The sequence below is a fragment of the Phoenix dactylifera genome, chromosome 3 (assembly GCF_009389715.1).
Source record: "Phoenix dactylifera cultivar Barhee BC4 chromosome 3, palm_55x_up_171113_PBpolish2nd_filt_p, whole genome shotgun sequence".
NCBI classification, from domain to species: Eukaryota; Viridiplantae; Streptophyta; class Magnoliopsida; order Arecales; family Arecaceae; genus Phoenix; species Phoenix dactylifera.
Window position 1 is genome coordinate 15430629 of NC_052394.1, and position 15018 is coordinate 15445646.

Below are 15018 nucleotides of genomic sequence, written 5' to 3' on the forward strand. Positions count from 1 at the left end.
CCATGCTCGAGTTAATGATTTCAATCCCATCTCTACGACTTGTGCGTCCAAATTGATGTATAGATTGTAGTAAAATAATAGATGGAGAGAAGGAAGAACTTATCAGTTGAGGCGTGATTTCACTGTCCTTAAGAATAGATCGCGCCCCTCGGAGAATGAATCTCGGTGTAGCAGGTAATGGCGGCCTATCCTCCAGGATACAACAACTGGATCACTCCAAGCGCACACTCGCAGATGCAGTGATCTTGTCGAACAGCCCAGAAGCGCTCAGAACAGAGGAGAGTATCCTCTCGGGAACACAGAAAACAGACTAATAGGGTTTAAAAAGAAATGAAGAAACCTGGCTCAAGCCCACACCCGCGGGGGGGGGGGTCCCCCCTGCGCGTGATAATCGCAACGCGCCCGGATCGGATTCGCCAATTTTGGCTTGGACCTCCATTGGGCTCATGCGCGCGTGGGCTACTTTCTTTCTTTGCTTCACCAAGTTAAAAGGTTGAATACTATATAAAGATCTTTTGAGTTTTGTTCCTTTCCAATGTGGGACTAAAAGAAAGTACACTAGACAAAAAGACAAAAGACAAAGAAGGGCAGACTCGGAATTTTGAAATATTCCAACATACTCGACTCAGAGGTCAGAGCGAGCTTTTGCATTGTATCCTCGGGGGGATAAAAAAAGAAAACATGGAAACGAGGGAGAGGGACATTGGGCTGCTCAACGGTTCTTATTTCTCTGGATCTCTGTACATAATATATGGGTGGAAATAGTAATTGATGCATCTAATTTTAACAAAGGAAATAGTGCTTATCTATCTGAAAAGGAGAAAGGGGAGATGATGGAAAGAAAGAAGAAGAGAGAAAGAGGGACCAGAGATTAGAGAAGCTTCAACATAAACATCTTCTTCACTCTATATCTCAGATCCCCACTAAGCACCCAATCAGCACCTTGGATCTCACATCCATGGTTTTGTGGTTTCCATGTGATAATCCTAAATTCATAACAAGGATTAGGAAATTCCTAGCCTGCACAAAGCTTGGATTCTCCTTAGATGCCGACTTGTCATTTTATCATCCTGGGCAAAAAAAATGAAGTCCAAAATTGAGAAAACGTTGAATGAGAATTTTTATTTTCCTTTCTTTGTTTTTTTTAGTGGAAGAATGAGATTTTTTTCATAAAAAGAAAAAAGAAAACAGGTGTGGCAGAGTTGGTTCAAGAATTTGAAAATTTCAGTAAATGTTTTAGATAGGTTGTGATATTTGTTGAATGCTATGAACACTTGGAAGCTTTTCTATATTAGAAACTCCAATTCCATAGATTTAACCATCCAGTTTTTAAATGAATGGATCATAACCCACAATATTTTGGACAGAAAGGAACCAACAATCCTTTAAACAATGGCATGACAGGAAGCAGCTAGAAAATGTTTGATAAGATGTGAAACTATAGTCAATAAATCACCTGAAAACCCTTAACCTAAGGAGTTACTTCTAGTAAGTTAGAACTTTATCTCCAATTAAGCATAGAAGAAGAGAGAGATGCATAGATTTGCCACAGAAGTGTTGAACAATTTCACTTGCAACTCTCATATGTTGATGTGGCATCTGCCTTGCCTTAGCACGTCCAAGGGGGCTTTTTTTTTTTTTTTTTTTTTGATTACTCAAATCACACTTTTTGCCGATCAGGCAGGAGATCTATGTTGGCGGAATTTGACCTAAAAATTGCTATTTATTTTTAAATAATAAATTAAATTAAATTTTATATCTACAAAAATTAATAAAATAATTGGTTGAAAGTTAATCTAGATTGAGGCATATGAGAATATAGCTTTAAGAACGTAATTCGTCTCTTACATGCTGGTATGTAGCGATCTTATTCCCAACAAACAATAATTCGACTTAGCCCATTCCTCTTCTAACTAGCACGATCACCGAAGTTTTGATCTGAATAACTTCTTCAGTTGCTCAAAAAAAAGGTGAAAAGCAGAAAATATAGAATCAGAGTCTCTGTACCAAACAAAGTGGATGTATAGGTGAATTTGGATTATATTTAGATATCCCAAAGAATTAGACCCAGAGCCTGTTTATAGACTTTGTCCACATAATCGAGGCCGCATAATGCAATGGTTCCAAAAATTTGGAAACTAACATTCTCTTCCAAACAGTTGTAACATTTTAAACATGGCACAGCTTGTCAAAAGATACGCGCACGATATGGCCTGCTGCACCAAGCATGCATGTACGTGCATTTGTGGTCACCAACCCATTTCCTCCAAAGCCCGACTTAGGCTTCATAGGACTAGAAGACTTGTTTTCATATATCTGATGTGGGACTAAAAAAAGAAAGTATTTTAAAGCATTTGAACCAACTAAAATTTAGGAGATAAGGTTTGATTTTATTTTTTAAAAATTTATCTCTTTTGTAAACTAAAACTCCAACACTTTGTTGATATACAATGCCAATCAAATGCCATGCTAGAAAGCAAGGGGATGAAATAAAACAGTGAGGAGGCATAACTTCATTGCTCAAATTTACATTTGAAGAGGCTCATGTTAAGCACAATAGGGTCCAAGAGCATGAAAGGAGGCAGTAGCAAACGTTGGGTGCCGTTAAGAGGTCCTGCATCTGGACCTACTAAGCTAAACTCATCTGTTTGGAAGTTTGCAAACTGTGAAGGCCACCTATGGTCAGTCATCTCATAAAGTAAGTTTATCATGGCATTAGCATATTGGCATATCCATGGACCATGGGCATGCGCCTGTGCACCAGACAGGTCATATCACTAGAATTATATGGTGGTGGCCAACTTCCATATATGAACTTCAACTAATGGCCTTCTAAAAAATATAGAAGAACATGAGATTTTCCATTTGGTACCTGCTAAGAGGTATTTAGTGAAAAACTATAGCTCACCGCCTGGAAATACGTCTTTGGATGGACGAGACGGAGTTACTGAGTGCTCTCCGAGATATGTTGCTTTTTAATTTTTTTGGCTGTATCCGTATATATTTTGTATGATACTTTCGTTTTTAGCCAAAACAAGAAAAAAAGACTCTTTATTATGATTTAGAAAGAAATAACTATGGGAAGAGTGCATTAATCTGCATGGAGACTGGTGGCCCGTTGCATCATATATCAATTTGGATCTCCAACTCCACAGTAGGGCTAACCGTGAGGCACATTAGATTATCGGACCAAATCGTTATCGATGCTGACATCATTCTTCAGATATCAATCCTAAAATAAACAAAACAAAAAAAAATTCATATTTGCTTTAAAGATAAACAATCATAACAGCACCATGCTTCATACATAGTTCATCAAATTCACCATGTATCCTCTTCACTCTTGCAATTAAAATAAACTTTCTGCCATGCATTATATTTTGGTTTCCTTTATTGCCTTTCCATCTCTGTGTAACAATGTGAATTTCGAAGCGCATTTCGCCTTCGCAATGTAATCACTTTCTGATTGTTTTTAGTAATTTTACATGATTTTGTGTTAAAACAAATGTTTGTTTGGCCTGACTTTGCTGCAGTTGCACTTATAGCAAGGATAGAAACAAACACAAGAGGAATACAATGATAAAGAAGCAAATAGCAGTAAACCCATATTGCTCTCACATACATAAGAGTAGCTGAAGATCTTACAGTCAGAGGTAAAAAGAACTTCGTATGCAAACTAAGAAAGCTCCAAGGTAGCGAGTGATACAGAGAGTCAGCCTCCTTTATGATAACTTCCATATGATCCTACCATGCGTATCACTATGTGCCACTGTCTCAAAATAATGGGATTACCAAGTACTTTTTGGCCATGCAAGGAATCGCAACATCATGAGACTCCCTCTCTTGGATCACGATATCAAGAGACGCCACTCACACAACCTCTCTAGGATACACGTAGAGACCTCCACACATCAAGAGGCAACTCTTGAAACATGCAAGCAATTCATCGCCATGCAAAGATGGATTACAAAAATATATGTTGGAATAGACTCGCCCACAGGGGACTGCGATCCCCTGCAGAGGATCCCTAAAATCATCATTGATGAACCTTGTTGGATGATCTTGACCCCGATTGAGCCCGTGCCCTAAGATTCATTGAGCGAATTATTTAGACCTGACCCATCTGGAACCACTATACATCCGGTCAAGTCTTCTCTAATTATTTTTAATTTTACTAAAGTCATTGAATAGAAATTAATTTTGTTTTTAATATTTTAAATAGGTTTAGCGGATTCGTCTAGCAAAGTTTGATAGTTTAAGACAAAAGAGATAAGTAAATCTTACACTCCTTATTATTTTTCAAATTATCATGTTTTCTATGCATTAAGATTTGCTTGTGAAGATATCATATTTTTCTTAAAATTATAGATCGGCATATGTGTAATGAAAATCATGCTTATTTATGAAAATAATTTCATGAATATTTTTTAAAAAATAGCTTTGTTATAAAATATGAATTTGATCATGACATTTAGTGTTTTCATCTATTTATGTGTATGTTTTAAAAAATATATATAAGTTTTCCAAAAGCTTTCATATAGCTATGAATGACCCCTATAATTAAAAAAGATCGACACCCAGAGCTAGCATCCATACGAAACACACCCTGCTAGTAGGTATAAAGTTGGCATACGAAACATGAATCTTTATCGATTACGAAACATAGCCCTGTTACTGGTATAAAGTGACCTAACACAAAAATCTGTGAGAAATGTTTTGAACTATGATGTGCTAAATGACAAAAGAATGAATTATACAAAATGAACTTGGAGCCATGTTTATGAAATATTGATAGTTTATGTATGCATGATTGGCTTTATGATTTGTCTCAATATATTGTACCATAAAATGCTTTATTTTGGCAATACTGTTATTTTTATTAAATGATGCATTGACAAAAAAAAAAACTTATACTTGGTCTAGTAAGGTAGTATAAGATTTACTTAGTGAGAGCTGTCGCTCCCATATTTTTATTTTTATTTTTCTCTTTCTAGACAAATAGGATCAATTGAGACGAATGATGGTCTAAATTTGAGAGTTTGCGCTAGCAAGCTTGACAACTTGTCGCTGAATTTTAGTTTCTTAGTTGATTATGAGTTTGTAGCTTAGTAATTTCTAAATATTGAAGATTATAGGGTTCGGTATTTATGTTTGAATTTAGATGCTTTGGACTAGGGTCAACAGAACTGGTACCGAGCACCGTAATGGTTCTCCGACAGCATGAGTCAATACGAGTCCATGCCATATCGGGCCTGTACCGACAGAGAAAAGGGCGATGTATACCGTGGAAGAGAAAAGGAGAGAGCGAAGGGAGAGAGAAGGAGGCCAGCAAATGGTGGCGGAGGCCGGCGCTTGGGCAAGAGGCGAGGCTGCGGCCGGTTTTCTTGTTTCAAACAAAACAGAGGTCCGACCGCTATAAAAATCACAATTTTGTAAATTTTGCAATTTTTTAAGTGAAGTCGGGAAGCGATTTGTCGACTACACTTAAACATCGCAAATTTTTTAGCGATTAGACCCCTATTTCGTTCGAAATAGGAGAACCTGTCGCGGCCTTGCCTCCCACCCAGGCGTCGACCCTCTGCCACCCGAAGCCCTTCCTCTTCCTCTCCCTCTCCCTCTCTCTTTTCCTCTCTTTCCTTCTCCTTCTCCGCCTCTAGCAATAATTTTCATTTCTGTTGCCGAAACTATACCGATGAGCCGCCAGTACGGCTCGGAATGGCTGAAATCGCCCGGTTCGGGACGGTTCCGCCAATCCTGTTTCGAACTGATGTTTACTTTGTTATCTAATGGATGATGAAATTGAATTTTTACTTATTATATTTTGTTAGACATAGATATGGAAGCTAAATGTAATGGCCGGCTTTGTGTTATCATGGGTTGCACCCCTCGGTAGAATGGCCGTGTTAGGTCTCGAATTTGGGGTGTGACATCAACAATTTACATTCGTATGATCCCAGTTATTCTTACCAAATATGGACCTTTTATCACCTGCTGACCCACCATGACTCAAATGACAGATTAGCAGATGAATGGTATACGAAGTGAAAAAGCAATATTAACAAAAGTAAAGTAGAATTCACCCTCCTAAAAGAATTGAGAAGGAAATAGTGCCTGCTCACATCCATACCTATCAAGAAAGAAAGGGGAAACAAAGAATAAGAAAAAAACTACTGCCATCTTTTGGAACCATGTAAGACTAATCCAAATGACCATGTAGGTGACCTCAATAGCTCTACAATCGCCACAGGAAAATAAAAAACAACCAATTCTGTTTCTAACTTCGCAGATTTGTGCTTGTATTGGTCAGTTTTTGGATGCTTGTCAAAATAAAGAAGCTACTTACATAACTACAAAGATAAAAGCTTTGATAAGAAATCAATAATAACATTAAGAGGCCAATGGAGGGAAACTTAGTGTTTTGTTGCATATTGTAAAACTGGATCTTTCAGGAATATCAGGTGTAATAATTGTACCACAAAAAGCATCATAATTTATGATATTGTGACGAAACATATGATTTTCTCCAAGCAGGTGAATGGGGCTGCTTTCAAAATTCAGAACATCCCCAAAATCACATATCTTGATTTTTCTTTCTTTTTTTAATTTTCCTGTTTTCCCCGTCCTTTTTCTCTAAATGCTCATAGCCTTTTCTTTTTTCTTGGTGGAAAAATGCTTATAGTATTAGCACAGAAACAACCATACAACTTTCATGCAAAAGTTCTCAATAATAACTTCCAAAATGTTGAACTCATAAAAATGAATGAATCATTGATTAAATAACCTTCCAAAACACATATTTGAAGTGATAAAGTACTGAAGGATTTAGAGAGGAAAAAAAAAATGTTTGTCTTTTAAGGCAGCATAATCGGACTTTCTAGAAAGATGAAAGAGGGAAAAGCAACTACAAGCTAAGAGGAAAGCATTCTCACACTGTAGATTTATAGAAAGGCATCATTTATCTGTAGTACTAACACATCTACTGTTGTACTTTTAAACTTTATATTACTGACTAAAATGCTTGTTTCTAAATTGTACACAACATTACATCAAGAGCATTCCACCAACAAGAGTCTTTGAACAAATCATACTTCAATAGCTAGCAGTAGACCACATTTATAATACTTGCTTTTGTAAAGATTAACTGATCTGGTGCATCAAAGAGAGGAAAAAGGATATTTTAAGCATACTAACTTGGTAAGGATTTATAGAGTGGTGCAACGCCTTACAGATTAATACTGGCTCACCCCATATGCCGAAAAGCTCTAATGATGTCATTTTGCTTAAGATGCTAATGACACAGCTCAATTGCTAATATTCCAGAACTTAAAAATGAGAATGCATTGGACAAATTCATTTATGCAAGACAAATTAAGGATGCCCATTGAGACTGTTAGCTGAACTCACTGCATACTTAAACATATTCAAGAAGAGTGGATCATATAAACAAGAAGAAAAATGAGTAAATCAGAACGCATTGTTTGAAGAACAAGATCTTCTAACCTTCAGAAATCTTGAAATGGAACCTAGACATGGAATAAACCTAACTCGATTAAGATTAAGGCTGATTTAATATCAGGCCCATTTTCCACTGTTTGGATACGACTTTGTGCAGAGAACTTTCCTTCCCTTGGCACGCCTCCGCTTCAAAACTGCTCTTCCTCCAGTGGTTCTTATTCGTCTGCGGAAGCCATGCGTCCTAGCAAGTGATTTTCGAGATCTTGACCTTTTGGTCAGGCAAAGAGCAGCCTTACCTGCCCTAACCTGGAGACCATGATACCTTCCTCTCACCACTTTATTCGAACCCAAGTCGATCCCCAAAGACAAACCTGAAGATTCAAGAATTACAAATATTAGAATGATCCTAGGAAAAAAATGGTTGCCTTTGATGGAGTTGCACAAAATGCATTTAGCCTCCTAAATAATACCCACTCTCCAATTGAGAGAATAAAATGGAATAAACAAAATGCAGTAGATAGCAATTAAAATGACATCTCATAGTTCATGGCTACACTAAGAACATTGGCTACAAGATTGGAAATGAGAAAGTTTTATATTATTTTATATTGTTGATTAATACAAAAGGTTGCATATATCATATGAAAAGATCATGTCTACCAACTAATGTCCATAATAATAAATCTAAATTCATTAATTTGCTCTTGATCTTATGGAACTTTGTGATCTCTTAATCCAATATTGAGTTAGAATCAAACTTGTCCAACCTATGCTTTTTCTAAATATGTCTTATTGACAACCATGTTGTTAGAGGTCATATTTGGAAGTATAAATCGAAGAAAGACATGAAATCAGGAGATCAAAAATAAAACAATGAAAAGAAGGAATCAGAAAATATTCTATGTTTGTTGTCTTAGACAAATTGTTCAGAGAATAAAAAATGAGGTTTACCAAAGATTGATTATTGCCTCTTGGTTGAACATAACATGTTTTCTTAAGAAAATTCAATGACGGTATTGATAACAACAATGCTGACTAGTAGTGGTGGTTATGGTGGTGACATTGGTATGAGTGGAATACTATAAGCTTTCATGGACATGAAAAAGGAGTCAGATTAGGATGCATGTTGGTATGTCATCTCAATCTCTAACAGAGAAAAGCAAAAGAGCCTATTGCATGAAGGAGTATTTCAATTTCTAGATTAACATTAAGTTTGTCAACATCTTGACCATTACCCTTCTCCCAACAAAAAGTAGTTGGATTCAAGGTGCAACTCTAATCCAAGAAGGATCCATTTAAGGATAAAGCAACTTCTATGATCAGTCATGAACCTAACACCAACCCTATTAGAAATTGGTGAATTCTGGTGCAGGCAACTTCCAGAAAGAGTAGGGCAAGCCAAATCCGAAAAACAGGTAGGGAAACCATTCTTACTAGTAACAATTCTCAGAAATTCTGGAAAATGGAAAGAGTTAAGACAAAGGGGTAAGAGAAAAGGTTTTATTGTAAAGGTCATTGTCTATTTTTGGCACACAAATTATAAACCCAAAGTGTGAAGCTAGAACAAAATCTCATGGTATAATCAAATATGCAAATGTCCAAATTAATTCTCAAATTCATATCATGAAACTTAATTACATAGGAGTTAAAACCTGCATACTAATTGCAAATAAATAATCTTATTTCAACTTAAAATAAATTGTATTTGGAGACAGTGGAGGAAGTTTATTATTATAACACACTATATTTAGATGTGAAAGGCATATTCCATCAAAAAAGAAGAAAAATGCATGTCAAGGCATAACCAAAGGTTTAACCAAAAAAACAAAGCCATAGGGAACAAAGAACCTTATTTTTTCTCATAAAACAACACAAGAACTTTAATGGAAAAAAAAGAACTTTGGTCTCCTTCCTTCTCTTTCCTTTTTCTTCTTTGCATTCACTGCTCAAATTTTCCTGCAAGTTCCTCATTTCCTTCATCCTCCTTTTCTTTCTTCCATTTGGGTTTCTAATTACATTTGACTTCTGCTCAACAAAAACTTATATATTAAATTATTTCTGTTTTAAAATCTGATTCTGACTAGCAAAAGTCTCTAACAAAAAAAGTGGTGAGATTCCTGGCATTCATGAGATTAGAGGTTAAAATTGAACTGACTCATCTTTTAATAAAAGCAGTATGGAAATTATTCTAACTAAAACAGCCCACATGAGTTTGGAAGGCTATGATTGATTGCTTACTAACAAATAAGAAATCCACATCCATCCCTTTTTGGAACCCACAACCACTATAACAACCTTCTCACAACTTAGGTCACAATTTTATCCAAAATTCAAAGTCCACCTATATCCATTTTAAGGCCAAAATTATAAAGATTTTTAAGGTCACAATTTAAGCTTTCTAATGGCAGCTTAGCTATTCTACTGACATATAGGCATTACCTTGAAATTACATATTCAAGAATAACTTGCTTAGAAATTTTCACATTGTTAATTATACAAAGCTTCAAATTCTATAAGGTGTGCCTCTTTTGCAAAATCATCACGCCATTAGAATCTCTTTTGTCAACATCATTCTCTTATTATCATATTAACTACACTACAAGTGTTGTCGATCTTCTTCATTGTCATATATTTCTTTTCATTTCTATGTCAAGCCCCTGGTTTAGGTGAACTTGATATTTGATAAACTATCGTACAAATCCTTGAGTGTGTTATGGACAACAATTGTCAACATTAACATTTTTCTTTGGAAGGACTCACATCTATGAGATGTGGGCATTCCAGGCGGCAATGTGCAACAACAGTAGCGAGTAACATCAGTGATTGTAATTCTGCAATCATTGTAGTACCAGTTACAGTAGTGTCATATTAATGTCAACAATAATGGCAAGACAATAGTGGTGATTGTGGTGATGGCAATTATGTCAATACCAGCTGCAAGTAGTTAGATTTCAGGGAGATAAAAATGTCAACTCCTTTTTTTGTTCCTTTTGTCGCACCAAACATCATATTCTCAATTTTCTGCCGCTCTTGCCTCATTACCCTTCAAACTTCCTTTTATTTTTCAGGTTGTGTAGTCTCTACCATACATCATTTACCATATCAATGGTTCATCCATTTCTCTATCCTCTGCCACACTCACATAGAACAAGAATACATATGCACATAGTAGCCAAGTATTATGCAACCTAAAACTCTAAAAAAAAAAAGCAAGAAAAGATATGAGTTTTTCCAGCCCAGTAAGAATTCCAATACGCTAGTTAGATTTCAGGGAGATAAAAATGTCAACTCCTTTTTTTGTTCCTTTTGTCACACCAAACATCATATTCTCAATTTTCTGCCGCTCTTGCCTCATTACCCTTCAAACTTCCTTTTATTTTCCAGGTTGTGTAGTCTCTACCATACATCATTTACCATATCAATGGTTCATCCATTTCTCTATCCTCTGCCACACTCACATGAACAAAAATACATATGCACATATATTATGGATTAAGGGATTATCATATGGCATTCCAAAAAAAAAAAAAAAAACTAAAATAAAAGCGCATGAAGGTGCTATCCAAGTTGCTTAACCTGCAAAGAGTCCTATATGCGCACCACACATCTATAGTCATCCATTTTCTCCATGTCAATCACCTCTGACCATGGTCTGCATTTACCCCAACAATTGTGGGAGAAGGTCAACTTAGGGTCACATTTCACGAGATGACTTGTAGGAAAAACTTAACAACATTTTCTGGGTACTCATATAGAATTATATGCAGGCTATTCATATAGGATAGCTAATCCGCTGTATATCTGCATACTCATTTAGCTTTTAGGCATTTACTAATTTAAAACGGAAAAAGGAAAGGAGCTTTGAAGGTATTTCAGCTTTCCCTTAAAGAAGGATTCTTATGCTTTTAGATATTAAGAAAAAGGAAAGGGAGAGAGAGATATGACATTTATTTCGGCATCTAATAGACAGTATTGTATGGGATCAGTTACTTAGGCCTAGGCCACATATTTGTTTCAAATATAATGATGGGTAATGATAAACTGGATTAGATTTCTTTCCTAGAAACACAACTCACAGATTATGTTGGAGAAGTAAGAATTTACACAAAATTGCTCTCCTAATAATGCATACCCACAAGAATGCTCCATAAGATTGCTCTTCTTCTTCGTCTTCACAGAAGTATTCCATCAGAAACATCCTCATTTTGCACTATTTCTTTACTATTATAAAACCATTTTCACAAAAAGTTGCACATTGCATCCAATATGCTTTCTGCTACTTCAACTATTTTTTGACCTTCATTCACCAATAATCTGTAATGTCATTAGTAATACATCATCTGTGGATAGCAAATGATAAGAAGTTTCATCCTTATCATTAACAATATATTTGTCTTTAACAAGTATACAGAGGTAAACGAACCACTAACTCTTGCTGTGGGCATGTAACTAAATCCTCAACAGTTGTATCATAACTAACATGAGTCAATCATCTCTAACACCCACCAAACTACCTCCAATGATCATATTGCATGCCTTCTCCAAGATTGATAACATGATTTCCTGTTGTATATTCTTCATTCCTTTAGATAATTTGTCAATGACCTATCCAGCATAATAAGCTGCTTAGTTTACCCATAGGTTTCTTAAGACCATTTACATTCAGATTACTGAACCCATATCAATATGATAAACTTTTCTTTTAAACATGGTAATTATTACCCTCACTGCAGATTCTGGTTGAACCTAATGCCTCACATAGTCACGTTTTAGCACTTGAAACCTTAGCCTTGAAGAAGCATATCTGAAACTTTCCCCTGACTATGGATATAATTAAAGGCTTATGCCATTATAAAATCCTGGTTTGAAGACTTACATAAATTCTACCCTCATCTTTCACTAATCACAATAATCAACTGTACCATCACAATATTTTACGCATCGATTCCAAAAGTAAATCAATGAACCAGTGGGTTGATGTCAGATTGAATCTTCCTTGCAAAGATAGTCCAACCCTATGCATGTTTTGTAATGAAAATAGTAAGTAGTAACACTTGGACCAAGTTGATAACCACTGAATCTTCAAATCCCTTAACATGAGTAGTTCAATGTGCATTTTCTTTTTTCTGAAGCATCAGTAAATCCCCAAAATCAATTGTATAATAAGATCTAACTCACATACATCTGCAAATCAATTGCATTAGATCTAACCCACATATTTTTCACAAAAATATATAAAAAAAAACAAAAAAGGCACTTCAAATAAGTCTATGCCATGACTTACCTACATGTCATCTTTATCATTATTAACAAGAAACCAGTTTTAACTCTTAATCACTAGTGATCACCTAAGCATCAAAATTGAACCACAGCAATTCTATAATGAGATGGCATTTCGTGAATTATTATTCTCAGTTAAGCATCAAACTGGTTGGCGAATTATTTCTTTATACCTGTGAAATCCATAAAACTTTTGCTCACAATTTTTTTTAAAAAAATACTCATCAAAACAGCTACAAAGGGAAAAAGACTTTCTTTAGCATCATTGCAATCCTGAGATTTACAAACAAACTCTTTATGGAACTCTTTTAACATGACGAATGCATCGTATTTGCATCAAAAGTTCATAGACAATAGACTTTTGACGCCTGATTACAAGGCAATAAAACACCCAAGACTTCATTACAAAAGCTAGTTGAGCTGAAAAATCAGTAGCTGTCTTAGACCGAAAGAAAACAAAGGAAAATAATCAAGATTTTGATATAATTACGAACATGAAATCTACAAAAACATACAGAGCGTCGTAGATTTGGATGAACCAACCTACTCTAGCTAGAACAACTTAAAGAACCAACACATATCTTAACTTTAAGCTAATTTAAATCCAGATTCATATCTTTTCCTCTCTTCCTCCATCAAGAATCCCCAAAAAACAGTACAAACCGCCGACATTACAACGAATTCTGCTTATAATCACCAAACAACATCAAATTAAACCAAAGACACCACAAAATATCACCATTCATCACATAGAACGGGGAAAACAATAGAATCAAAGATATAAAGATAGAAAAGCGGGGATAGCTGGTGGATTTGGCTTACCGGAGAAAGAAGAAGGGAATGAGAGAGATGCCAAGGGTGGGGAGAGGAAAGAGGTGTGAAGCAGGGGAGAAGAACGCATCGCAGGGGGCTTCGAGAGGCTGATAGAGCTCCGACCGATGCCGCTCCGGCCGGTCAGGAGGGAGAGGGATGCGATAGGGGAAGCGGTGGAGACAGCTACAAGCGATATCGCCATTTCTACTCTGAGACCTCTCGGTTGGGGAACAGCAGAGCTGAATTCACCTTATCATCGAGATAAGGCGTTGGGGTTCATTTCGTATCAGTCGGCCGTTGATATTGTGTATTGCGGACCATCAGAGCCGTTTGATATTCCGAGTAGTGATCGGATTTCAGTCTGAACTCCTTTTCTTAGACCGCTCCAATGTCTGGACTAACCTGACCACGGTCCAGCATTATTTCAAATTTGGGTGTCAACAGCCAGGTAGAGGCAGGTCTACGCTGACAATAAATTTTGTGGCAGGGGTTATATGAATTTTGGAAATCAGTTGTGCAAATTTATATCAAACTAATTATTTTTTTTAAAATACCGTACATGTTTAAAATATAAATTATAGAATATTATTTAATTGTTGAATTAAGAACATGAATGGCTATATGCCAAACTTGGAGAGAGCAAGGGGCATTCCTTTCTAGACCAAATAAATAAATAAATGAAAAACATTCCAGATTTCTTCTTGATACGGACATTCAAAAAAAGATGTGGATCATTAGCTAGCACAATGCAAACATTACCCTACATCATCTTTGAATGCTCAAATGGAGAAAAATGGCATATTTGATAGTTTCTACAAAACATAACCTTGCCCCTCTTTGCGAATTAAGTGCCACCTGAAATTAATCCTATTTAAGGGTTAGACAAGGGCAAGGCTACCGGTGCATCAACACTATATATATAATACTAGTAAATCATAATTCCAAATGCAATCATAAATATTACATTTTAGATATATTCTGTTTAACTTGATTCTCATATAAAAAAAAAGAAAAAGAAAATGCATATCCCAAAAATCAAAAATGCATTTATATGTTAGTACAAGAAATAAAAATCTTTATTCAAATTGAAGAACACTAGCTTGATCAGCAGAAGTTTAGGATCTTAAGAATATGGTGCACTTCCGACAGGGTTGGCCTATAGGCCAAGGGGGAATTAGCGGTGACAATCAATTTGCTAAAAGAAAAATGAATCTCTCACCATTGATGACAGATATAGTCGACATCCACAAGGAGTTACCCTCAATTGATATATGTCCATAAGGCAACTGTTTGGTAAATTGGCTATCCAGATATGGACTTGCATTCACTTCAGCAGCTTTCTGGCAGTGACCATCCTATTGATCTATTACTCCTATTCTATTGCTCATTGTAACAAGATTAGAGTTGTAAATTGTTAAGATTCGCGTTACTTTACATTCAGAAAAGGAAGGAAAACTCAGAAGTCTCATC

At 35.9% G+C, this 15018-nt stretch overlaps 1 protein-coding gene across 1 annotated transcript; it reads right to left on the minus strand.

Annotated features, from left to right (window-relative positions):
* Positions 1 to 7323: 7323 nt before the first annotated feature.
* On the minus strand, positions 7324 to 13816 carry LOC103706275 (50S ribosomal protein L34, chloroplastic). Its single transcript, XM_008790332.4, has 2 exons — positions 13558 to 13816; positions 7324 to 7826 (listed from the first exon to the last, which is right to left on the minus strand). The coding sequence occupies exons 1-2, from the start codon at positions 13748 to 13750 to the stop codon at positions 7573 to 7575; spliced, it is 447 nt and encodes a 148-aa protein (XP_008788554.2). The 5' UTR covers positions 13751 to 13816; the 3' UTR covers positions 7324 to 7572.
* Between the last annotated feature and the right edge of the window lie 1202 nt (positions 13817 to 15018).